This window comes from Carassius gibelio, chromosome A3 (genome assembly GCF_023724105.1).
Source record: "Carassius gibelio isolate Cgi1373 ecotype wild population from Czech Republic chromosome A3, carGib1.2-hapl.c, whole genome shotgun sequence".
NCBI lineage: Eukaryota > Metazoa > Chordata > Actinopteri > Cypriniformes > Cyprinidae > Carassius > Carassius gibelio.
In genome coordinates this window covers 8,643,119-8,669,669 of record NC_068373.1, presented here as the reverse complement: position 1 = coordinate 8,669,669, position 26,551 = coordinate 8,643,119, and the positions used below count along the sequence as shown (strand labels likewise).

General features: G+C 41.2%; 1 protein-coding gene across 7 annotated transcripts in view; it reads left to right on the top strand.

Annotated features, from left to right (window-relative positions):
* Window positions 1–932: 932 nt before the first annotated feature.
* The window catches only part of LOC127941238 (C-Jun-amino-terminal kinase-interacting protein 4), a 39,107-nt gene continuing 13,488 nt past the window's right edge, over window positions 933–26,551 (top strand). For 2 of the 7 annotated variants that reach the window (XM_052536191.1, XM_052536212.1), the window contains exons 1-19: window positions 933–1,474; window positions 11,476–11,596; window positions 15,327–15,397; window positions 16,063–16,154; window positions 16,716–16,866; window positions 17,898–17,978; window positions 20,132–20,291; window positions 20,854–20,941; window positions 21,073–21,194; window positions 23,151–23,208; window positions 23,291–23,443; window positions 23,692–23,746; window positions 23,972–24,102; window positions 24,348–24,404; window positions 24,494–24,658; window positions 24,910–25,039; window positions 25,639–25,728; window positions 25,861–26,013; window positions 26,353–26,524. In XM_052536191.1, coding sequence (XP_052392151.1) covers window positions 1,175–1,474; window positions 11,476–11,596; window positions 15,327–15,397; window positions 16,063–16,154; window positions 16,716–16,866; window positions 17,898–17,978; window positions 20,132–20,291; window positions 20,854–20,941; window positions 21,073–21,194; window positions 23,151–23,208; window positions 23,291–23,443; window positions 23,692–23,746; window positions 23,972–24,102; window positions 24,348–24,404; window positions 24,494–24,658; window positions 24,910–25,039; window positions 25,639–25,728; window positions 25,861–26,013; window positions 26,353–26,524 — 2,350 coding nt within the window. In that variant the 5' untranslated portion in view covers window positions 933–1,174. Of the gene's footprint in view, window positions 1,475–11,475; window positions 11,597–15,326; window positions 15,398–16,062; window positions 16,155–16,715; window positions 16,867–17,897; window positions 17,979–20,131; window positions 20,292–20,853; window positions 20,942–21,072; window positions 21,195–22,247; window positions 22,260–23,150; window positions 23,209–23,290; window positions 23,444–23,691; window positions 23,747–23,971; window positions 24,103–24,347; window positions 24,405–24,493; window positions 24,659–24,909; window positions 25,040–25,638; window positions 25,729–25,860; window positions 26,014–26,352; window positions 26,525–26,551 lie in introns of all 7 variants that reach the window. The other 5 variants (XM_052536190.1, XM_052536192.1, XM_052536193.1 and 2 more) reach the window with 5 other exon arrangements.

Here is a 26,551-nt window from a genome sequence, read left to right as displayed (position 1 = left end):
GAATTAAATGGTAATAATCAACAATATGCTTTCACACAAATAACCTTTTCTTTTTTTGATGTTTCAATATTTGGTGACACAAATTACTTATTTTTCATTAATAGAATATTGCACTGAGATATCAGAAAAGAAATGCCTAAAGACTATATTACTTGATGACGTCACGAACTGATGAATCGTCTTGATCTGTCAAAGAACCGCCTCATGTAAATGAATCGGACTTTGCATCACTTCTCAAAACACCTGGCTGGAAGTTTCTATTATACCTAGTATAAAAAGGAGCTTGATTAGCTGGTTCAGGTGTGTTGTACCATAGTGTAAACTGAAGGTTTAAATAAAGCATTAAACAAATCCTACCGTAGGCTTACTAATGCTAATTGTTACCACTTATGACAACCATATGAAGTTTTGACGCAACCTTGTCACAAATTTTGATCGCCATTTTTTTTTTCATACGTTCATAAAAATCCTACTACTAACACTATAACTGCAGTTTTTTCAAGACCACTCTTGATATCAATTCTATTATTATCAATTATGATTAACTGATTAATTCCAAAGAGGAAATATAAAATAACACGAAAAAATAAAATAAAATAATAAATACAATCATGGCAGGTAAAGTTGCGGGGCATGTTTCAAGAACAATCATATTATGAGATTCGATAAGGCCAAGAAATTATGTGATTTGTTTAATAATTGTGATTTTGTGTTAATCCTCTACATTGTCTATGATTGAATGAATATATTTTTATTTTATTTCAATTTTATGGCTTGTATGGTGGTTTATTTATCTTTTATAGTATGAATAATACGAATCTCTCAGTCTGTGAGTACTTACGGTTGTGTTTGTGGTAGCCTATTTTGTTTTGTTAAGATGCTTGAAATAAAACATAAAAAAAAGAATCATGACGTTACGCCGCGTGACGTCACCGCGCGATTGTCTAGTCAACAGAGGCTCAGCTGTTGTAGGGCGACCGCGGGAACAAAACATACATATATTCCATCGTCCGGTTCCAGGGAGGGACTCCGGACTTCCGCGGGATCTGTGTTTCGGAGAATATAACGGGAATACATCAGCATTCGTTTTTCACATACAACCCAAGAGACGTTGGGTTGGCATAGCGGAGGTTTAAATCGAGGACAGTCTCTCTCGAGAGAGGAAAGAAGGAAAATGGAGCTGGATGACGGAGTTGTGTACCAGGACGACCCGGGGACATCGGCGATCATGTCGGAGAGGGTCTCGGGCCTGGCCACCTCCATCTACCGCGAGTTCGAGAGACTCATCCGCCAGTACGACGAGGACGTGGTGAAGGAGCTGATGCCGCTGGTCGTGGCGGTGCTGGAGAACCTCGACACCGTGTTCGCGGAGAACCAGGAGCACGAAGTGGAGCTGGAGCTGCTGAAGGAGGACAACGAGCAGCTGGTCACGCAATACGAGCGCGAGAAAGCGCTGAGGAAACACGCCGAGGAGGTGAGTGCACGAGCTCTGAGAGCATCACATCACTCACGTGCAGACGAATGGCTTTGTCATGCCTTCTTTAGCCAGTGCTGCCCTTTGAGGATGAAACAAACAGCCTTGGGCCTTACGCAAATTAATAAATAAATAAACTAAATTGCCCTCTGATGGTGTGTCTGGTCTGACGGTTAGAACTCAATGTTCAAGCGGTTTGTTTAATAGAAATGGCGCAATAATAAATTGATTGTGTGCTTGTAAATGAAGCAAACAAACATGTCAGGCGTTTTCTATGTTGTCTTACAATGCACGCTACAGAGGAAGATGCTTGCATCAGTAACATCCAGAAGAGAACGGGGCAAGTTGTCACAGTGGCAGAACTTTGTATGTGACGTTCTGACGATCGAGCGTTCTTCCAGTAACTCTAATAGAACGTTATCTGGTCTTTAATAATGTTCTCAAAACGTTAGCGCCAAAACGTTCATTATAAGTTTTTCATAGAAAGTTTTTTTTTTCTTTCTCTGAAACATTTTAGTTGGATGTTTTTTTTAATGTTACCTGTTAGGTAATGCACCCAGATTAACAAAGTCTAGTGCCCTAAGGTGACAACATTTGAAGTGCCTCCCCAAATGTGGAATGTATGAGGACTAACATTACATGCAAAACGTCTCCGGTTACTATCGTAACCTCGGTTCCCTGAGAGGCGGGAACGAGACATTACGTCAGCTAAGACGTATATGGGAACTCTTCCCTTCTCCACTTTCACTGAAATCTTATTGGCTAACGCCAGCTGGGGACAGCTGGCCAATTGACGCGAAGCATGCAAATACTGGCGGGTAAGCGTGCAGTATAAAATGCATGGGCGCGAAAATTACGTCAGAATCACGACTGAACGCTAGCACAGCTGATCAAACAGCGACCACGGCGGCTAACGTAATGTCTCGTTCCCGCCTCTCAGGGAACCGAGGTTACGATAGTAACCGGAGACGTTCCCTCTCGAGGCGGTAACTCAACATTACGTCAGCTAAGACGTATATGGGAACTGTATAAAATCCCGCCGTGAGAGCAGTGAAGATAAGCCCTGAACGGAGTCAATCACCCTCACACAAGCAGTACAGTTCTAGCCAATGGCCGTGTCGCTAAGAGTGCTTGCATCTGATAGGCGGAACTAGGCCAATGAGACATCTGCTCCGACCCTAACAAAATATGCATAACTTCAAGCAATATATCGAAATCTGCACTAACCAGGGCAGACACAAAGCAATAAGCACTCAAGCATGAGAGTTAAACAGAGTCGACGGCGTTTGCGGTGACTGCTGCATAAACCATTTAACCATAACACAGAGTTAGCAGCCATGGTAACTACTGTATAGCTGGTTATAACAGCTTTAATGAATAAAACTTAACTCACCGAAAAAACATGTGACGCTACAGAGGGTACATCCAGCTTGTAAAACCTGGCGATTGTGTTCTGGGAAGACCAGCCAGCAGCAAAACATAAATACTGGACAGACATACCTCTAGACCAGGCCCATCAGGAAGCATTTATAATGTCCTCGCAGAATGAGCTCTGATGTTGAGGGGGTAATCCTTCCCCTGGCATTTGATAGCGTCCACGATCCAGTGAGAAAGTCTCTGTTTAGAAACAGCACGTCCCTATTACATCCACCAAGCACACGAACAGCTGGTCCGACTGACGAAAGGCGGCCGAGCAATTCATATACATCCGTAAAACCCTAACAGGGTCCCGGCGCTCTGAGTATCAGCGTCGCGCGAGGCTGACGGCTCAACAGATAAGGCGGGCAGGGAAACAAAACGGTGTATTGAGTGACTTCGAAACGAAACCCGGTCTCGGCCGGAGAGTGACATTACAGTCGCCAGGCCCGAAACCAATGCAATATCGTTCACCAAACACTCACGAAATTCTCCAAGGCACTTGGTAGCACGAAGCTAATGGCTCGAACGGTAATAAGAGATAGAGCCCACGGCGGCACGGAGGGCGGCCATGAAGTACACAATCTACTTGCTCCCCTGAGAAAAATGAATACCAGAGCGTGCTTACCGATCGTTTACCCGTAACCGGGGAACGAAAGCGGCAATAGCGGTCACATACACCTTCAGCGTGGATGGTTTCAAACTCCCGCTATCCAACTGTGCTGTAGAAAGCGCAAAACATCCGACACGGAACAGGTCCCCGGGTCAATATAATGTTCTCGCACCATTTTGTGAAAACTCACCACTTCTGCGCATAGCAGCGAATGTTTGATGATGCTCGCGTCTCAGTAAGTGTATTTAGCACTCGTCAGTGCAGAGTGTCCCGCTCGTTAGGGTCCCCGCAGCGGCCACACATGAAGGTTCCACAGCTCGGGGCTGGGGTGCTATATTGTGCCATTCGCCTGAGACAGCAGGTCCTGCTTGAGGGGGATTCGCCATGGGGGAGCCATCAGTAACTCTCTCAGGTCCGCGAACCAGGGCTGATTCGGCCAGTTCGGGGCCACGAGTATAACTGATGCTTTCTCCTCCCTGATTTTGCACAACACAGGCGGAATCTTCACAGGAGGGAATGTGTAAGCCTGGCTTCCGGCCAGCGCGATGTCAGAGCATCTCCCAGCAGGGGGGAGTGAGATAGCAAACGTGATCTCGCTCGTGGCAAACAATCCACTTCCTCCCTCCCAAATCATTAGATCTGATCTTGGGTGAAGCCAACATCTCCTTAAGGAATCCCGTTCCTCAAAAGCATGCTCACTCCACGGTTCAAAGTACCGGGGATGTGCGACGCTCCTATGGAGATTAAGTGTCGGTCCGCCCACAACAGGAAACTCGCTGCCTGTTTGAATAGAGCTCTGGAGCGCACGCCGCCCTGGCGATTTATGTACGAGACCACAGACGTGTTGTCGGTTTGAATCAGTACATGTTTCCGCTCCAATTTCGACCGAAAGGCTTGCAGGGATATTAGGACACCGCTTCCATTATTCCAAACGGTTTTGTGTCACCTTCTCTGTGACTCCGACCACAGGCCCAGACGCACTGCTCCCCGGCCTAGATCGCGTTCGCAGAGAAAAGAACTCCTGGGCTGAACATATCCGGGCTGTTCCACGGTCTCAGAGTGCTGACGCAACTGTGAATGACCGTAAGTGCTTGTGGACCGAAGACCACGCCCTCGGCGGAACTCGAGTTACAGCCAAAACTGTAGCGGCCGCAATGTAGCAGACCCAGATGGCACACTGAAGAAGTCGCCGCCATCAGTCCCAGAAGCCTCTGAAATTCCCTCAGTGCAAACGACCTGCCCAGTCAGAAACAGCACAGAGTCGATGAAATGCTCTAGAGAGAGATGGGCTCGGATCGCCATCGAGTCCAAACATATTCCCAGACATGTTACGGTCCGACTCGTAAAAACACGCTCTTCTGCATATTCACACGCAGTCCCAGCGTATCCAAACGGCGAAGCATTGTTTCCACGTGACTGATAGCACATCTCTTGAGTGGGCTAAAATCAGCCAATCGTCCAGATAATTCAACATGCGCATTCCGCTCGATCTGAGGGGAAATTTCGCTCTATCGCTCTCTCTCGAGCAGACTGAGAACTTCCTGTCGCAGAACAGGACGGTTTTGGGGCAAAGTCAGTGACGGGACCACGCCATTGAAGCGGGGAGGTCTGCGTTTGAATTGGAGAGAATATCCGTCGTGAATTATTCCCAGTATCCACGGTGAAACGCCCGGGATAGCCCTCTTACCGTCCATGAGATGACACGGCGGACGCGTTACGTCTACAGCCACTGATGGCTTATTTTAATTAGGGCCCCGCCCCCGCGAGGCTGGAAGCACTGGCGGGAGGGCGGGCGCGTCGCGAAATGGTGTGACACTCTTGCGCCATCATGAGGCCATTATAATCATGGACTGTGGCTCTGCGCTGTTTGAGACAGGGCGAGTGACACAACGTTGGGTGCAAGAATTTGTATATATGCTTCTTTAGTACAATTTTTACTCACAAAAACATCATTTAAACACATATAGCAATCGTCACCCATAGTTATGTGGGGGACATGATGCATGTGTCTTTGTGGTGTTGGCACTCTCGCTCCTTCGCGAGGCCATTATAATAATAGGTTGTGGCTCTGCACTGTTCTGAGACAGGGCGAGTGACACAGAGATGAGTGTAAGAGGAAGTAAAGCTCTTAGTTGATTGTAACATGCTTTTATTGTGGAACTCACACAAACAGCATTCAAACAGACATAGCAATCGTCGCCCGAAGAAACATGGGGGACATGATGCATCTGAACATTGAGGGTGACACCGTGTTCATGTGGTGTTGGCACTCTCGCGCGGCCAGTATAATCATGGGTTGTGGCTCTGCACTGATCTGAGACAGGGCGAGTGACACAGTGATGAGTGTAAGAGGCAGTAAAGTTCTTTCGCTGATTGTATACCTGTTTTTATTGTGGAACTCACACAAACAGCATTCAAAAAGACATAGCAATCGTCGCCCGAAGAAACATGGGGGACATGATGCATTTGAACATTGAGGGTGACACCGTGTTTATGTGGTGTTGGCACTCTCGCGAGGCCAGTAATCATGGGTTGTGGCTCTGCACTGTTCTGAGACAGGGCGAGTGACACAGAGATGAGTGTAAGAGGAAGTAAAGCTCTTTAGTTGATTGTAACATGCTTTTATTGTGGAACTCACACAAACAGCATTCAAACAGACATAGCAATCGTCGCCCGAAGAAATATGGGGGACATGATGCATCTGAACATTGAGGGTGACACCGTGTTTATGTGGTGTTGGCACTCTCGCGCGGCCAGTATAATCATGGGTTGTGGCTCTGCACTGATCTGAGACAGGGCGAGTGACACAGTGATGAGTGTAAGAGGCAGTAAAGCTCTTTCGCTGATTGTATACCTGCTTTTATTGTGGAACTCACACAAACAGCATTCAAACAGACATAGCAATCGTCGCCCGAAGGAAATGGGGGACATGATGCATATGAACATGGCGCTTGGGGGCGGGGCCTCCCGCTCACTCACTCTTTCACCGTCAGGGAGACGGCTCGTATGGCGCGCTGGCTCTCTCGCGGCGCGGGGTCCTCAACTGACCCTGACGTTACCTTCCAGGCTCTTACCACTGCTGGTTTCGGCAGAAACGAGCGTCCGGTTCAGAGCGGGGTGCCACTGCGGGTTATTTTAGCTGGTTTCAGAGCCTGGCCCGGTGCATAAGAATCTCGCAGAAGAAGACTGAGGTGAGCGACGGGGTATCACATGGCTCATACTTTGGCGCGCTTTCTGCGTCTCTGAGAATAGCTCCATGACGTCACCAAAGAGGCCGGAGGGAGCAACTGGAACGTTTAGGAGCGGCCTACGGTCCGCGTCTTTCAGGACAGCTAGGGAAGCCATAGGTGCCTGTAAAGATGACCATAAGCTCCGTAAAACAGCTGAGCAGAGCGCTTAGTAGCAATCAGCGCGAGATCAGTTGCCGCGTGCAGATCCTGATGACGTCAGCGCTACTGTGCCACCGTTTGCCTGAAACACCTTGAGTATTGCCCTGGCAAAGAGCAGAAGCTGCACTCGCTCTTTCTAGACTGTGGTCCGGACCAAAAGCAGAGGGAGACGAGCACAGGTGTGTGGTAACAGTCTCCTAGACGGGGGGGGAGGGTCTCCGTCCCGTCCACGTGCGTGATATGGCCTTCGTAGCAGAGTGGGTGCGCGCCGATTGGGGTGCAGCCCACGATTTCACCACGAGCTGTTGCATGCCTAAATGCCATCTGGTAGCAGCTCGACTGGAGGAGCCACGAGTCTAGTTACCTATCACAGGCTCGTCATGTGCGTTGCAAGCGAGACTCAGCTCCGTGACGACCTTTCCGAAGACCCTGACGAGCTTCTCCTGGAGGTCTCAGGGCCCTCTTGGTCGGGGCGGTCCCACTGAGAGGCCCAAACCTTTTTCGACGTCGAAGCGACATGGAGTCGTTTTCCTCGCCAGCTCCGAAGAGGACGAAGTTCGCGGAAGCTATAGTCCACCACGCCGACGTCAAACTCGTCTTCGGGCGGGGGAGGGCCCACCAGCGGCTCGCTGGCGGCAGTGGGCCTCATTCCCGCCGTCCTCCGAGCCACTCTGGCTCTGAGGGCGCGCACTGTCAGCTCGGTACAGTGGGCGCAAGTGTTGTCCGTGTGAGAATCCCAAGCAGGTCACACAGAACTGGGGAAGGTCCGAATCTAGCATTAGCAGCCATCGGATGCGGAGAGGAAAAACAGGGTGAGTAGTCCTCTATTGCAACTTCCACGATGACTTAGATAAGACTTCTAGCGTGAAGAAAGAGATTCTGGGGTAATTTTCGCGCCCATGCATTTTATACTGCACGCTTACCCGCCAGTATTTGCATGCTTCGCGTCAATTGGCCAGCTGTCCCCAGCTGGCGTTAGCCAATAAGATTTCAGTGAAAGTGGAGAAGGGAAGAGTTCCCATATACGTCTTAGCTGACGTAATGTTGAGTTACCGCCTCGAGAGGGAACCATTATGTCTAAAAATAAATGCAAAAATATACCAAATAAGTAAGCACAAGAAAGACTGCCATATCAACAGCTGAATTCAGCACCACACAGCAGTAAAACACACACACTGAACTTTACAAGCATCTCTAAGCAACCAGCTAAAAGGGAAAACCATTCTACAATTTTTAAATCATCAACAGCGTCACATATTTGTCCAGATATATTTGTAAATAAGGCTTGCCTTTAGCAGATTTTTTTCTCTCTAGACTTTGTGCATGTGAAATCATTAAGTCCATTCCCTTGACTAGTTCTGATTCGGTAGGCAGCAGGGAGAGTGCAGACCGTTTCTCTCTCATGGCTGTCCTGAGTTCATTCTTCACTCTTTTAAGTTGAGAGAAGGATCTCTCGCCCTTGCAGTTGGTAACGAGCAGGGTTAAGGACAGTCCGAGTGCAACACATACACCTGGGAAAGTAGTCTGTAGCCCATTATTTATATATTCTCTTCCCGCACGAAATTCTTAAACAAAAGAAGTTAATTTCCAAAAGTCTTTGTCCAGGTCATCTGGAGATGTGGATGAGAGCGCAGCAGCACGTGCACACCATCACAGTCTGTATGGTTATCAAACAAAACCCCAAACAGTCCATTCAAGTCCCTGTGTGCATCGATGTGATCATGTTTCCACCCTAAATCCCTGTCTCCCATCATCTGCAAATATTATTATCTAAGTTTATATCATGCTTCTGCACTGTATCCCATAGATTCGCCATTATTGATGTCTCCAATTTATCAGAGCACAACAGCCACGCGCTTTGTGTCATTCTTCTCCTCTGCATCTGTTGAACCTTCCCAAGGCCTTTCTTACTGCACTGTAGTTTTCTCTCAAAGCTTTGGTGGAGTCAGCTCTAGCTCCATCCAGTATTTGACAGTGGTTTAAGAGTACAGCTGATCTTCACATCCTTGTTGTTAAACATCCGACTTCGACAGTGAGGGGATTCGGCACAAAACACATACAGTGACTAAAGTATATCAAAGACAACACTCTCATCTTTACACAATGCGTCTCAAGACCTCCTTCCAGTATTTTCCCTCAGCATGTCTCTGCCGCCTGAGCGAAGCATCTACTATGCCCTACAATTGTAGTGCATGCATCATTAGTTTTAAGTTACGAACCTTTCATAGTTGATGTGAGTGAGTGAGTTCTTTGACGTGACTCTGATCTGTTTTGGAAATGAGATTACACTGCATTGTACAGTTCTCAACATATGTAAACCCGACTTTAGACAGATTAAGGCTGCTCAATGGTTTTATGTGTTCCTGCCACTGTGACAGTTAACTGGGATTATGAGCAATATGTCTGGCACATTCTACAACCAAAACACACTGAGCCATGAGCTGCGTTAATCCCTGTGTGTACTGATATGGGATCTGGATACATCCTATTATGACCGACAGATTTCCCTTCCAACAGCAGAGTGACATAAGGCTGTGTCAATATTCAATAGTGGTGAACATTGATCATTCACTCACGTTTCAGCTCACTGATGTACCAGAGGAATTTAAGACCATGTAGGATCTTTATCGGGTTTCAGGCATAATGCATTCAATTTTCATTCTGTAAAAATCGTAAAGTAACACATAAAACAAATACGTTGTCTCAAATCAGCGTTACTATTATTTATACAGTATTCTTCTATTTATGTTAAATTAACTATATTTTAATTTAAATTTTGCTTTTAGTAATTCAGCTTGCACACATTCGATCAGTTCTAATTTTCTTACCATTTTTAAATATATTTTTATAATCTAAAATGTACATTTTTATGGTACAATTACTAAAAGTTATTTTAAATAGTTTTATCTTAATTAATGATAACAAGTTTTAATCATAGCTGCAAGTTTGAACTTATATATAGAGTCATCCTTTAATATTTAAACTAATGTAATTTAATGAATTTGCCATTGATAATAATTTTGGTATCTAGAGAGCAGAGTGTCAGATATAATGACCCTGGACCACATTTTTCGAAATTGAGATTTATACATTGTCTGAAAGCTGATAAATAATCTTTCCATTCATGTATGGTTTGTTATGATCAGACAATATTTGGCCGAGATGAAACTATTGAAAATCTTGAATCTTAGGTTGCAAGAAAAATATAAATATTAAGAAAATCCCCTTTTAAATTTGTCTGAATGAATTCTTAGCAGTGCATATTACTAATCAAAAAATTAAGTTTTGTTATATTTACAGTTGGAAATTTACAAAATATCTTCATGGAACATGATCTTTACTTAATATCCTAATGATTTTTGGCGTAAAAGAAATATCAATAATTTTGACCCGTAAAATGTTTTTTTGCGTATTGTAAAAAACATTTCACAGAATATTAAATAAGACTATGTCAACAGAAATTGTATATTATCATATTGTCGTAGTGTATGTCTCGTCTTAAACTACTTTAACTTTATAACTCAAACTGTGTGTTTGTGAGAGCTCTGTGTTGCACTGGAAATGAATGGGAATTGAATGTGACTTGAACCTTATGTTTGTTGATCTCTGTGCTCGAGGGGGTCCACTGAATCAGTTTTTGCAGGCCAGTGTGACAGAAACCTAAAGTGACACAGAAACCGCTCCCCTTTATCGTATACTCACACTGCACCCGGCTCTCCAGGGGACCCCTGTACTCCAGACATGAAGCATGCCTTCTGTAGGGATGTGCAGGACAGAGATTCCCATTAGGGAAAAATGCGTCACTATATTAGTTCCAGGTCATGGAGTGCTTTGCTGCGACCAGCTATAAAAACTCTTGCTGGATTCACACTGTATTTTGCTTGTGACACTTACAGCTTTGTCAATCTATAATGCACGTTTTGCTGTTTTCATACCCTGAGAGTTTTTGAAAGAAATGATTATTTTTATTCAGCAAAGATGTAATAAATTAATCGAAAGTGAAAGTAAAGTCCATTTATAATGTTCATAAGAGAAATGCTGTTCTTCTTTTGATGCTGAAAATACTGTATTTTTGATCAAATAAATGTAGCACAAGCAAGTTCTTCAGCTAGTTTATTGAAATAAATTCTTAGAAAACTTTTATGCCTTGTTTGTGTCCTGATAGATTTTAATGTTTTAATTTTGTTCTTCAGCTTTTAAAGAGGCATAAAGACCTAGAAAAATCCATAAAACTGAAGATGAAGACATTTATCCTATTCCTGATCTTATTTTTGGTCCATTCTACTACCTGGTAGAAATCATAAAAGTGCATTTTCTACTTGAAGTTTTGTTGCTTTTAGTCTTGGTTGAGTGTATAATCAATATGCTAGCTAACTAAAGTTCTTTTTAGCAGATATACACACATACAAAAAAGACCAGAAATATTGATGACTCATCTTGAAAATGTAGATGACAAAAAAAAAAAAAATCGATCCCCTACAGTTGACGACGTCATGATGTGACATAACTACATCCTGTGAGGCCTGTTAGCGCTTTAAGACTAAATGTTTTTTTTTCTTTTTCTTTGTGTTTTCTGTGAGCAGAAGTTTATTGAACTTGAAGATTCCCAAGAGCAAGAGAAGAAGGACTTGCAGAACCATCTGGAAAGTCTTTCATCACACTCCCGTCAGCTGGAGCTGAAGATCAAGAGCTATGCTGACCAGAGTGAGAATCACCTGCTTTCTTCCCTCTCCTCCTTCAGTCTAACACTTCCAGCATCTGACTGTTGTTTTTTAGACCTTCATACATATGACTTCTACATGTTATTCTGTTGTTAAGTGATGACGTAAGAAGCGCTGTTTCCGGGTCCAAGCCTCAACTCACTTCACTTGAGCATACGACCTCAGCAGCCGTTTATGAGCACTGTTTATTCATATTAATCATTTACGCTAAAGGCTTTCAAACTTACGGTTTACACTACAGTCTCCCTGCTCATAATATTTTTTTTTTATATTTATATTTTCATTGTCTGGCTATCTGGGACTTGGGTATGGAGTTAAAGGTTAAGATTATAACTTTTTCGCTAGTATTCTATCACATTGTGAGTTTATATTAGCAACTTTTGTTGTTTTCTCATGGTTACTGATAGAGCGTTTGGACACGGAAGCGCTGCTACGTGACGTCAGACTTAACAAGCGAATATGTCCGTGTATCGGCTCTAAACCTTAGCCGTTGTAGGGATGTAACGATTAACCGCGAGCCGTTGAAATTTAATTCAAATATGTCACGATTCAAATCGGTTGAGATGCTAAAGAAATCGTGATTCAGTTAGGGGTAGGAGTTTATATGAAAGTGTGTCTGAGGGAAACGTACTGTCTTTAGGAAAGTTTAAATGGTATTTTTTTTCTTGTCATCTTGTCTCTGTATAATGCATATTAAAGTTCATAAGTGCAGCGCTACTTTGTTTACAGTGGTAACCAAGGAAACACTGCATCATTGCTGTTCATAAGTGCTGTGCTGTTTTGTTTACAGCGGTAACCAAGGAAACACTGCATCATTGCTGTTCATAAGTGCTGTGCTGTTTTGTTTACAGCGGTAACCAAGGAAACACTGCATCATTGCTGTTCATAAGTGCTGTGCTGTTTTGTTTACAGCGGTAACCAAGGAAACACTGCATCATTGCTGTTCATAAGTGCAGCGCTGTTTTGTTTACAGCGGTAACCAAGGAAACACTGCATCATTGCTGTTCATAAGTGCAGCGCTGTTTTGTTTACAGCGGTAACCAAGGAAATACTGCATCATTGCTGTTCATAAGTGAAGCGCTGTTTTGTTTACAGCGGTAACCAAGGAAACACTGCATCATTGCTGTTCATAAGTGCTGTGCTGTTTTGTTTACAGCGGTAACCAAGGAAACACTGCATCATTGCTGTTCATAAGTGCTGTGCTGTTTTGTTTACAGCGGTAACCAAGGAAATACTGCATCATTGCTGTTCATAAGTGCTGTGCTGTTTTGTTTACAGCGGTAACCAAGGAAACACTGCATCATTGCTGTTCATAAGTGCAGCGCTGTTTTGTTTACAGCGGTAACCAAGGAAACACTGCATCATTGCTGTTCATAAGTGCAGCGCTGTTTTGTTTACAGTGGTAACCAAGGAAACACTGCATCATTGCTGTTCATAAGTGCAGCACTGTTTTGTTTACAGGAGTAACCAAGGAAGCACTGCATCATTGTTGTTCATAAGTGCTGTGCTGTTTTGTTTACAGCGGTAACCAAGGGAACACTGCATCATTGCTGTTCATAAGTGCAGCTCTGTTTTGTTTACAGGAGTAACCAAGGAAGCACTGCATCATTGTTGTTCATAAGTGCAGCGCTGTTTTGTTTACAGCGGTAACCAAGGAAACACTGCATCATTGCTGTTCATAAGTGCAGCGCTGTTTTGTTTAATGCGGTAACCAAGGAAACGCTTTAAGCTCCACCTACTGGCAGAGAGTGAATCAGCATCTCGTTCAACTCGTCTGCTGTTTCTGTTTCACACAGATACTATTTATGTATAGTTTTACAAACTGACGTCAAATCATTCTGTTTTTGCTTCAAATCTTAAAATTATACAACCTAATTTAGATTAAAAACGGCTCATGTTGCATGTATGAAGCATCTTTGTCTGGATCATGGTTAAAATGCAGTGGTTAACCTCTCATTTTAAATGGAAAGCACAGACAAAGTCTTAATTTGTTTATTTGAAGAGATTTTTGTGTAACTTATATTTGATATTTGTGTAACTTATTTATTTGATTTGGGGCTTGTTTTAAATAAAATTTCAATTTAGTTTTGTCATTTAAATTTACATTATATTAAAATTTTGCTATTTGGCAGATGCTTTTATCCAAAGCGACTTACAAATGAGGGCAATAGAAGCAATGAAAACTAATGAAGGAGCAATAATGTGCAAGTGCTATATTAGTATTTTATTATAGTGTTATATTTCGATTTCACAAAGAAACGTGCAGCTTTTTGTCCAAGCAATAATAAAAGGGCACATTTCATTTATAATTTGTCTTCAATCGAATCGTAAGTTGAGTGAATTGTTACAACCCTGCTGTAAACATGTGAACTATTGGTAAAGTGTTCTTCACACATTGTTCATAATAGAGTACTGTCCCATCATTCAATCTGCTCTCTCTCTCCTCAAACCATTACTGACCCTAATAATGGATCACTGATAATAAACAGTTGTCCATTTGCAGAGCAAAGATTCAACAATTTTTTGGCTTCAACATATGAGTTCATCTTTTTAAAACAGTACAACAACCTTTATTAATGTTACTTTAATACGCAGTAATTCTGTTTTTCAGATCACATGCACACAGAAACTCTTCTCTGCACATTATAGAAAAATAATTATGAATCACGTCAGGATAACCCATCCAAGTTGTGACCAAATTTCATGATGCATTGCATCTTTTCCTAAAGAATCGGAAACATCATTTGAATTGTTGTCAGAGCAAATATTTACACCCCAGTAGTCTGGCTTTGAGTAAGGGAGTTTTGTTTGGTTTTGCATTAATGTGATTAATCGCTTCAGTTTTATTAAATGCAATGTCTTCTTTGGCCCTGAATAGCATTACTCATGTTCTGTTTCTCGAAAACATCCGTAAAAAAAAACATCTAAACCAGGGTCAGTTCAGCTTGAGTGTGTGCTAGAATAGGCCTGTCCTTGACAAGATCCCGTGGGTGATAATGGTATTAGTCAAGCACCAATACATGCTAATTATGGATGTCTGCTGTTTTAATCTGGCACTAATTAATTAATTCTGGCATTAATTAATAGTGCAATTCATTTCCAAAGCAAACCCTTGTCTGAGATTTAAAATGGAAATCAGTTTTACTAGAATTCACTGTGATGTAACGGAGTATGCAGACAGTGAATTAGCCGGTCTGATGGTGGGATGCATTAGGCAGTTAAAAGTGGATGCTATTTTTGTTACCTCTTAAATCAAGCCTGATTCATATCCTCTGTGGATATTAATTCTACAGAACTGCAAGTGTTTTTAAAGCCCTCGCTGAAAGCATCAGCTTTGCTCACTCAAACTAGCTTAAAATCTGGTTTCAGGCCAATTTAAATTGGCAAGCTGGTGCGCAGGATTTTTTTCAGGGCTGTACAGTTAAAGGCGAATTGTCATTGGTCATTTGCATGAATTTGCATGCAAAAAGATGCCTAAATATTGTCTTTAAAAGCAGTTGATTGTTAAATTAAGCCCTAAGAACCCGAAGCGGAGTGCCTAAAAACCCCCTTAGCTGTTATAAATTCAATGTAAACCATGGCTTTTCGGGACTTATTGCTTTTATAAAACGGTTATTTTAAACATTTTAAGCACTTGTGGATGGAAATACAATTCTGAAATACTGACTCTTTAATCCTGCTTAATTTCTTTAATATTATTATTCTTTTCTCAGTAAGTCGATTAGAGGAGCGAGAGGCTGAACTCAAGCGCGAGTATAACTCCCTTCATCTGCGGCATACAGAGGTAAGAGAGAGAGATAATTCAACACCATTTAAATCACAAAGGCCTTGTACACACTGAAATTTTGTGTGTGAGTGAGTAAAAACCATTTTATATATTAATCAAACAGTGAATTAAAACGTCTTTATTTTACAAAAGTTTGGGGTTTGAAGATTTCTTATTAAATAAATTATTACTGTTATTCAGCAAGAATGAATACAAATGATCAAACGTGACTGTAAAGCCAATGGTACAAATAGATTTTTATTTCAAATAAACACTGAAAATCAAACAATCCTGAAAAAAAATGTCACGGTTTCCACAAAAATATGAAGCAGCACGACATAATGATCAGAAATGTTTCTGGAGCAGCAAATCATCACATCAGAATGATTTTCGTGAAGGATCGTGTGACGCTGAAGACTGAAGTAATGATTCTGGAAATTCAGCTTTTCATCACAGGAATAAATGGCACTTTACAATATATTCAAATACTAGGGTTATTTTAAGAACATTTCACAATATTAATGTCTTTGATCAAATAAATGCAGGCTTGGTGAGCATAAAATACTTCTTTCAAGAATCTTAGCAACCTCAAACTACTTTTGAATGAATAGACAGCCCACATTTAGCTCTAGTATCTACCTGGAGCTCTATAAGGCCAGTTAATAAGGTCAGTTGTTCTTCAGATGATCCACAACTACATGGAGCATGTGGAACGGATCCGGATGCAGCAGACGGGAGGAGACGCCTCTGACACAGGAACAATTGGCCGAGTCCGGTAGGACAAACATATTGCTGATCATTCCCTGTTTTAAAAAGGCATTTGTGTAGTGCAAATGTAGTGAAGTTCACAGACCGCAAGCAGTTTGTAAATCAAGATATATGTGTGTGTGCATCAGAAATACATTTCTGAATCTTGTCCTGTGCATTTGTGAATCTTGAGTGCATTTGTAAATGTTGTTTGCATTTCTGAATTGTGTGTGTATTTCTGAATTTTGTGTGCATTTGTGAATCTTCTGTGCTTTTTAAATTTTGTGTGTGCATTTGTAAATTTTGTGCGCATTTGTGTATCCTGTGTGTGTATTTATGAATCATGTGTGTGCATATGTGAATGTAGTGTGTGCATTTATCTTTATTGAGACTCTTTTGGCTCCATACAAACATTAGTCCTCTAATCTGTGCTAAAAACAAACAGACGCCATGTAGTTGTTCTAAACAGTACTTTTGCATGATTGTTTATAGAAATTGAAAAATGTTGATTACACACATTAGTAGTAATACATGTTTGCAGGTTACAAGTTTGTATCAGATTTTTGAACTTCTTTCTCTCATTAAACAGGAAAGAGCGGCCCCTGTCTCTGGGAATCTTCCCCTTGTCCGGCGGTGGCACTTCACTGACGCCTGACATCCAGACCAGAGTCGAGGCTCCTGGGACGGAGGGCTGGAGATTCAATAACCTCAGTCATCAGCGCTCCAACGCCAGCCTCAAGGTACGACTTTACAACAACATCTACTGAGACTGATGTCCAGGTCATACATACACACATTTGATGTCTTGGTTGGGTGCGCATGAAACAAACAGGATTTGTTTTTGTGACAATACATGTTTGCTGGTGGATTGGGAAGAAAACATGAGCAGTGGTTGGTTGACAGATGTAGACAGTGATAATGCTTTTTCAAGCATCCTGCAACATCTGCAATGACCCATTTTACCAAATTTGCTACCAGAATACAGGTTCAAATCAGATTTTAGGGTTTGCGATGCAGTTAAATGACTACAGGGTTAAGTTACTGTATTAACATCATTTATTTGACCTATGCTTTAAGATAGGCTGTGATGAGCTTGTTGTGAGGATGTTTAGATAACATGTGTAATATGCAGTAATTCTGAAAAATATATAGCAGTTCATTTAAAAAAAAAAAAAAAAATGGTTTGGACTCGATTCAGTGCTTACTGATGTTCAATTTAAGAACGTCAAATGGACCCTTTTCACCAATTAATCCATGATGGTGTTTCTGTGACTTTCCAAAAGAGGAAATAAATAAACATTACAGTGGTTGGGAGAGAGAAGAAGGTCAACTTCCTCCGCCATTGTATTAGAAACGCAGCAGCATTAACTAGTTTTCTGAAATGAAATGCCAGTGTAACATGGTATAGTTTTATAAACTAACTTAACATTTAGTTTTTTAATAAATAGGTGAAAATATACAAAACTTCACAATGTTAATAAGTGTGGAAGTGCGTCATGTGAAAAGGGTCCATCAAGGGTCCATCATTCACACGAGCTGATTTGATGCTTCGACATCCACGTTGTCCTGCATGAAACATGGCAGCATTATCTACGAATCTGAAGCTCTCTTCTGTGCATCGCTGCTTTAAATGTTCTCATGCATAATAATGTTATGTTAGAGTTGTGTTCTCCCACCCACCTGATCGCAGCACAAACACATGCGAGCGCTACGGTGTTATGTGTTTCAAACAAATATAAGATGCACCATCCCAATTTTCTTGTCCAAGCAGTTGGAGGCGGAGGACGCTCCAAAGAAAAGGGATGGTAAGGATGTTCTGGAAACTTGGGACTCACTGGCAAACGACTGCAAGGTAGCAAGGCTATGTGGCAGCAGACTGTGTGTCGTGCAAATCACTGTTGTCCTTTAATAGTCAAACATTTTTTTTTTTACCGAAGGTTGTTTGGTGTCTTAACTGCATGCAACTACACAGACATAGAAAGTCTAGATTAATAATAAATGCTAATTAAATAGAGCATGTTAACACAGAGAAATGCACAACTATTTAGGATAATGCATGCTGTTCATTTAGCTTTCACCACATGTGATTTCAGTTTCACGCTGTCTTAGATTTCATTCTTCATTTGCACATTTCTAACATCAAAATGATTGCTGACAGTGTCACTTCTTTAGTTTAACACTTGTTGTGGTTATACATTAGGTTTAACCAGTGTTGGGGAATGTTACTTTTAAAAGAAATGTTATCCTTTTTACTTCTAATTAAAGTTGGGTTAGTTTTGCATTATTTTGGATAAAGTGTTTACTCAGTTTTAGTAGGTTAATATTTCTCTACAGTATAAATACCCCCAACACTAGGCTTTTACAGTTTTTCTTCTTTTCTATAAACGACTGCATTCATTTCTATTGTGTTGCATTTACAGCAGTGTTTTTAACTTATTTCATCAGCGTAAATTATATTTGCATTGTTGTTTGGGGTGTGTTGTGTACATCTCTGTGTGTTGCAGTGTGTTTTTGTTGTAGTTTTTTTTTTTTATTGGACTGACTGATAATTGGTTTGGATTATATATTTCTTCTCTCCTGTATCGGTATAAATCGTATATAGTCTATATCACTTTATTTAATATATTGTTTGTTTGATTAAATTATAAACGTATACATATTTTTAAATGTGTATCCTGATAATCAGACAGCAAAGATACAAAACGGCTTTGCATTAAAGGTACAATTTGTAAGATATTTGCAGTAAAATATCCAAAAACCACTAGGCTACTGTTATATATTTTGTCCAGCTGATTACTAACAATATCTCTAATGTTTTCAACTACTTGTAAATCATGAGAAAATTTCCTTTTTAAACAGTGACACGGGGCAGTGCAGTCGCCTGTCAATGATGTTAGTTCTTCTTCTTAGTTTTATGGCAGATTGCAACCATGGCTTATCAGGTGCATACCGCCACCTACTGTATCGGAGCATGTAGCATGACTATTAATCTAATGACGTTAGTTACCCTTTGTTACCGCCTTTACTGACGTAGAAACCACATGACAACAGTTTTGTGGACAAATGCGGAAGTAGGTTCGCGGCAAAGTTCGACTAGAAAGAGATGCCGATCTTGCTTGTGTTTTACTCGTCAGGTGAGTTATTTTGATTCGTATCTTTACAGAAAACATATGCTATTATAACGATCAACAAGATTAGTATTATGGGGCATACACAACAAACACGGGGCATTGCGTCTCTAAACCTGCGCGAGGATGCGTCTGATCCATAGTCTGATCGTGGCTTTGAATTGACTTTGTATGTAATCTACTCGCGCAAATCATTGAACTCGTTTTAACTCCATGATTTATCTTTCCGTCTGATTGATGGCTGTCAGCGGTTGGGTAGAGGACAACAAATCCCATCATTCCACGCTCCTTCTTAGCGTCATCAAACCACACGATTGTTATTGTTTTGGTAGTGCTCCCTCTAGTGGCAGGTCCTACAACCTGTACCTTTAATATAACGGCATAACATGCATTTCATTGTATTTTTGTGTTGAAAAGCAGAAATTGTAACTTTAAAAAAAATATTATTACTAATATCGCAAGATTTTAATTATCAGGCACTTGAAAAAACTAATCCGTATCAGTCAATCTAAATCTTTTGGTGTCCTAATTGCTGTTCTCTGATGTTTTGTTGTTGTTTTTGTATCATGTACGCTTACAGTTGCATCAGTGAGCTGTCAAGTGTTTGCCCTTTTTTTGTGTTTGTTCTATTTTAAAACCTTTTAGCCTGTACTGACACCGATTAGTCTAGTTATTATTTGACACCAGCAATGTCAGCTTATTATCCATTATATATTTCAATGTGTCTGTCCTGTGTGTGTTTGTGTGCCCACTGGTCTCACATCAGTTAGTGGGTTTAAGTGAATATCCCAAGCCCTCATGTTGCTTCCTCTCCTCTGTCCCTGAGCTGTGACCTCTGACCTTCAGGTAATGAGCGTTGTGTGTTGAATGATTTCAGGATGAGCTGTCTGACCTCAGCCAGGGCGGCTCAAAGTCTGTGACTCCCATGTCCACCACGGCCTCTGATCTGGCTCTGGACTCGCACCGAGAGGATGGAGAGGGATTGTGGAAGAACACAGAGGTCCAGGCTGTTCCAGGGACCAGGAGCGTCTCTGCGGGTTAGACGCTCTTTTACTGTGCATGAAAAGAGTTACAGCTTTAAATGACTGGGGTCGGTACGATATGCTACATTTATTTGGTCAGAGACAGTAAAACCGTAATATTGTGAAATATTTTTACTTTTCTGTTTGATTTTAAGAAGTAATTTATTCCTGTGAATTTATTCCTATCCCTTTTTTTTCAGGATTCTTTGATTAGAAAGTTCAAACGAACAGCATTTACTTAGAAATGTTTTATAATAACTTCACCTTCAAACACTTAATGCCTCTCTGCTGAATAAAATATTAATTTCTTAAAAGAAATGTACTGACCCCAAAAATTTTGAATGTAAGTCAATGCAATACAGTGCAAAAACGCCTCTAAAACGGCATGCTAAGCTTTAGCAAACCATATAGTGAATTGTTTCAATGTAACTGTTGCACTACCTGTAATGCTTTTTGACTGTGACTACCTTATTGTCAAAGTGTATGAGTGGAAAAGACCAGTTTCACCCACTCATACGTATTGCAGAACACATTTTAAATGACGATAAACAGGTAATTGTCCATTTTGATTATTCAGGTCTGGCTGATAATGAGAAGTCTGATGTTGAGGCCATTATTGAGTCCACACCAGAGCTGGACATGGACCTCGGATATAAAGGTTCAAGGTAATGTCCAGAAATACGGTTTAGTCTTTGAACTGAACTGAGTAACTGTAGTTTTACTCTCTCATATTAAAGTATCAGATCCTTAATGATGTATTGAATGATGTAACCTGCTTGTTGCTGATGTGTTGAAGCACCCCGACCCGAGGGATTGAGAACATGGCATTCGACCGAAATACAGAGTCTCTCTTTGAAGAAGTGTCGTCAGCAGGCACGGGTTTGATTGGAGACGTGGATGAAGGAGCAGATCTGTTGGGTACGTTTGTTGCTGTTCATTTTCAGATATTATGAAGGGAAAAACATAACTTTTACTTGAGCATGATTTTAATAAAAAACAAAGGAATAGTTCACCCTCAGACCAATCCAAGATTATTATAATTTTTTTTTGTCACATACACAATTATATAGAGCACATATAACCAGCAGTGAAATATGAGTAGATTTAGCTGTAGATGATCCAAGATGTAGGTGAGTTTGTTTCTTCATCAGAACAGATTTGGAGAAATTTAGCTTTTCATCACTTGCTCACCAGTGGATCCTCTGCAGTGAATGGGTGCCGTCAGAATGAGAGTCCAAACAGCTGATAAACACATCACAATAATCCACACAACTCCAGTCCATCAGTTAACATCTTGTGAAGTGAAAAGCTGCATGTTAATAATAACAAATCCATCATCAAGGTGTTTTTAACTTCAAACCGTTGTTTGCGGAAAGAGTCTTCTATCTGTAATATTTCTTTATAAAGTAAAGAAGTAATCTTGTCTGAATCAGGAGAGAAATATGCACAGGTCAAGCACTGTTTACAAGTGAAAATGGTCCAACACAGATTAAAAGAAATATGTCCGTGGATATTGATGGTTATTAAGGATTATGTTTTTTTTTTTGGCCAGAAGCAATGGTTTAAAGTTAAAAACGTCTTGATGGATTTGTTTCTTTTCACTTTACAAGATACTGATGCACTCAAGTCTTGTGGATTATTGTGATGTTTTTATCAGCTGTTTGGACTCTCATTCTGACGGCACCCATTCACTGCAGAGTATACATTAGTGAGCAAGTGATGCAATGCTACATTTGTCAAAATCTGTTCTGGTGAAGAATCAAACTCCTCTACATCTTGCATATCCTGAGGGTGAGCATATTTTCGTTTTTAGGTGAACTATTCCTTTAAATGCTGTATGTGCCATTTGCCATCATAATGAGATGAGCTCTGTGATGGTGGCACAGTCCCATGATGCTCTGTTCTGCATGTTGAACTGACCCAGATTTCTCTCTCCTCTCCCTCTCGTCCTGTTGTTTCCTCTAACCGCAGTGGAGTACTCTGGTGTGTATGACATCCTTGCTTCTTTCCGTCAGAGAACCTTTGCTTGTGTTTCATTTAGCATCATTTTTGCATCTGGATCTTTCACTCGTTCCTCACACTTCCCCATACTTTCCTCTTTAACTGTATCATACAGTAGCATATAGTGACAACCTTGTGGCAGCAACATGATATGAACTTTTCCCTCTACTATAACATGATGTAGAGCACAATGATGGTGTTAAGGCCTGTTTACACCAAGGCCGATATCTATAAAGATAGCGATAAAGATATCGTTCTAAAAATCATTCTCAGTATAAGTTAGCTTTCTTTCAGAAACCGGCTTGACTTACCCCGCTTTCTCAGGTTTGACAAACCTCCCATTCTGAAACAGAAAACCTAGAGTTTCCCTCATTTCAGGGTTAACATACTCAGAGTTTTCACTAAACCTCCTTTGTGAAACGTGCCCCAGAAGTTGTTACATTAATGTTTTTGCATCATTTCAGTATCATGTGTCACCATTATGGGGTTTAGTGTTTGTGTTAATGACACTGTGCACTTTTTTTATAGAAGTATTGGCCTCCTCAGCTCATAGAAAACCTGTTTGTGATGAGCTTTGTTTTGTCGTGTGGGCCTAGTTTTTGCTGTTAGCAGTCTGTCCACTCTTTATAGCATCTCTTGGTTAACTCTCACCTCACAGCTCATCCATTCCTGTTTCACTCTCCATGTGTCTGTCTCTCTGTCAAACACACACAGTGCATGCACTTTCACACCCAAGTCTGTCCTTTAAGATCATTCAGTGGCCTGTCTAACCCGAAAACACAGGGCATTAAAAACTCATCTCCAACCTTGTGCTTTAATCGTCAGTTTGCCTTGGCTGTACTGTAATTTAGCATTATGTGTTGTATCCTTCAGGCATGGGTCGTGAGGTGGAGAATCTCATTCAGGAAAATGTGCAGCTGCTTGAGACAAAGTGAGAAATATTGTAGCTTTTTACAGTTTATTTGCTGTGGTGTGTTGCATTGTTGTTGACGGCGCACTGTTTGTGTTTGCAGAAATGCATTGAACGTGGTGAAGAACGATCTGATCGCCCGTGTGGACGAGCTCTCCTGTGAGAAGGATGTTCTTCGGGGGGAGATGGATGCGGTTTTGCTGGCCAAAGCCAAACTAGAGGAGAAAAACAAGGAGCTGGAGGAGGAACTCAAAAAGTGAGTCATTGTTGCATCCAAATAATACAAAGAAACACCAAAAGGCTGCATTCATATGCAGTTGTTCAAGATCTAGTTATGATGTGGTAGTAGCCGAGTTTTAGGATGAATCAAACATGACTTATTCAGGTGGTTATCACATTAATGTGCATCTTTTTCATGAGCTGCATGGACTGTAGATAAATTTGTAACTGAACTGTACAAGTGCACTGAAAATGTGGGACTTATAAGAATATTTCATAACACAGAGTGAAAGCAGAGGCAGAGGTGATCAAACAGAACAATAATAAAGAAGAAGATGAGGTAAGTATTAATATTTTAGTACCGCAATAAATATAAGAAAATGTTGCTCTTACTCTCTAAAGCATATTCAGAATACATTCTTAGGCGAACTGTTAATGTACTAGTTCACCATATTACAGTAGTCTTTTTAAAACAGCACGCAGTGACTAAGACATGTTGAAAGAATAACTGTTAGGCCCAAATGGTGTTTGTAACATGGTCTCCTCGTCCGGTGGGTGTCCGCAGAGCGATGTGCCCACAGCTCAGAGGAGGAGGTTCACGCGGGTGGAGATGGCTCGAGTCCTGATGGAGCGAAACCAGTACAAGGAGAGACTGATGGAGCTGCAGGAGGCCGTCAGGTGGACGGAAATGATCCGGTAAACAAAGGATAGCTCCAATTTAACATCTCTGTCTTTTTTTCAGACGGCAGCCTGTTTATATCTGCTGTCTTCGGTGTCTGACCAGACCATCTTTTTTATGTTCCGCTTGAGTCCTGTTCTCTAAACTAATTGAAACAAGAAAGTAGAGCAGTTTTTCTGGCTGTTGAACCCTAAAAGCCCACTCCGGTACATGAAGACATGCTCTGGGCTCTCCAACAGTGCTGTGTCTTGTGTTTCCACAGAGCGTCACGGGAAAACTCTGAAGGTGCAGAGAAGAAGAGGTCAAGCATCAGGCAATTGTGAGAGCCTTATCTCAAACGTTAGTCACACAGATCACGCACGTGAGCTCGGTCTCTTCACACCTGTCGTCCTGTGTGTCCCGTTTCAGCTTCAGTCGCCTGTTCAGTTCCTCCAGTTCTTCAACGTCCGGCAGCACAGCGAGAGCTGTACCCTCCAGCGTCAAGTACAACCAACCCAGCATCATGAAAAAGAGCAACACCTTCTCCCAGTTCCCAAGAGAGAAGTCCAAAACGTTCGACTTCCTCAAAGAAGAGTAAGTCTTCTATTTAACCTTGTCAAACATATTTTTAAAAGTTAAATATTTTTTTATTTGTGCATCAAGAGGCAAACAAATACAGCAACAAAACTACAGTGAAACCAAAATGCCATATTTTTTATTTACATATTTTGGTGGGTCATGACCCATCTGTTGAAAGCCATATAAATCTAGAATATGACGATCTTGTTGTGTGTTAACTGGTATGACACAGTTCATCATGCTTTAATGCCCTCCTCTTCCATCAGGGTGGACTCGAGTGGGTCCCTGTCCCGCCGGGAGCAGAAGCGCGCTCAATACCAGCACGTGAAAGCCCACGTTCAGAAGGAGGACGGCAGGGTCACAGCACACGGCTGGAGTCTCCCGGGCAAATACAAGGCACAATTAAATTTGATTTGATTTTGGAGGTCCAGAACTATAATGTGTTTATTACAACATTCAAGCAAATCATAGTGCTGTTATGTGCATATGATTTTTTTATATAAAATGATTTTTTTTTGTATGTGTGTATGTTTATGTATATACAGTACAGACCAAAAGTTTGGAAACATTACTATTTTTAATGTTTTTAAAGAAGTTTCTTCTGCTCATCAAGCCGGCATTTATTTGATCAAAAATACAGAAAAAACTGTAATATTGTGATATATTATTACAATTTAAAATAATTGTTTTTAAATGTATTATGCTTTAAATTATCATTTATTTCTGTGATGCAGAATGCAGATGATATATATATATATATATATATATATATATATATATATATAATATTGTATTATTTATTTATATTTTGTAAGTTCAGAATTATATTTAAAATCAGTGCTACTGCTTTGTAATCATAGTTTCTGATTTTATTTATAAATATATCTGTAATTATAGTGTTATCTTTCTTTTAAGAACCATTTGCTACATTATATTTAATAATTCCACATTCTCTACTTTTAATAAAATTATTATTTCTATCCTGTTCTTTATAGGTTGCTAATGGTGGCCAAGCGGAGAACAAAATAAACCTTCCTGTTCCTGTGTGTCTCAGGCCACTGGAGCAGAAAGATGCTTCTATGAAGGTGAAGAAAGACGAATGAATTAAAATCACAAGTGAAATCAGCGTACTTCAGTCGTTTTGTTTGTTAAGAACATACACCTACGTTTCTGAAGTCTCAGTCCGTGTGAATTCGGCCTCTGATATCCCTGCGCAGCTCCTGTGTGCCGCTGGAGTGAACCTCTCAGGTGGACGCTCATGTGAGGGAAGCTCTGGCGTCTCTGGTGAAGAGTCCACGGGGGAAACGGACGCCCCCAAACAGACGAAAGGCTCTCAGAGCAGCCTAGATCAGCTGGAGCAGGAGCCTACGGTAAAAGAGTGCTCGAAACTGCTAAAGGTGCCATGTTTGACGTAAAAGAGCTTGATGTAGATCAACAACAACACACCAGTATGAGCTCATTAGCATATTAACACCCTTTTCAATGTTTCACGATAAAATACTGATAATAATAAAGGTCGTTTACACATTAAAGCTATATACATACAGAAATGCACAGTGGCACAAACCTATAATTCAGAGAGAGCGTGCAAAACGTTCCAACTAGACTAAATAAAGACTAGTTTTGATGCAAGAGATCTTGACGAACAAAATAAAGGGAGTCTCATGGGTTAACATGTCCGGTGTTGGTGATGCTGTGTGTGTTGACAGGAGCAGGAGCGGGAGCAGACGGTGCACGTGGAGATGTCCAGTCGTGTTTGGATCTGTACGAGCACTCACTCCTCCACAAAGGTGATGATCATGGATGTGACACGACCCGATGACCTGCTGGACAGCTTCTATGTCTGTAACTCGCGTGTGCTGTGCATCGCCAGCGTACCAGGTATACATTTCTTGAGGACGTCTCGTA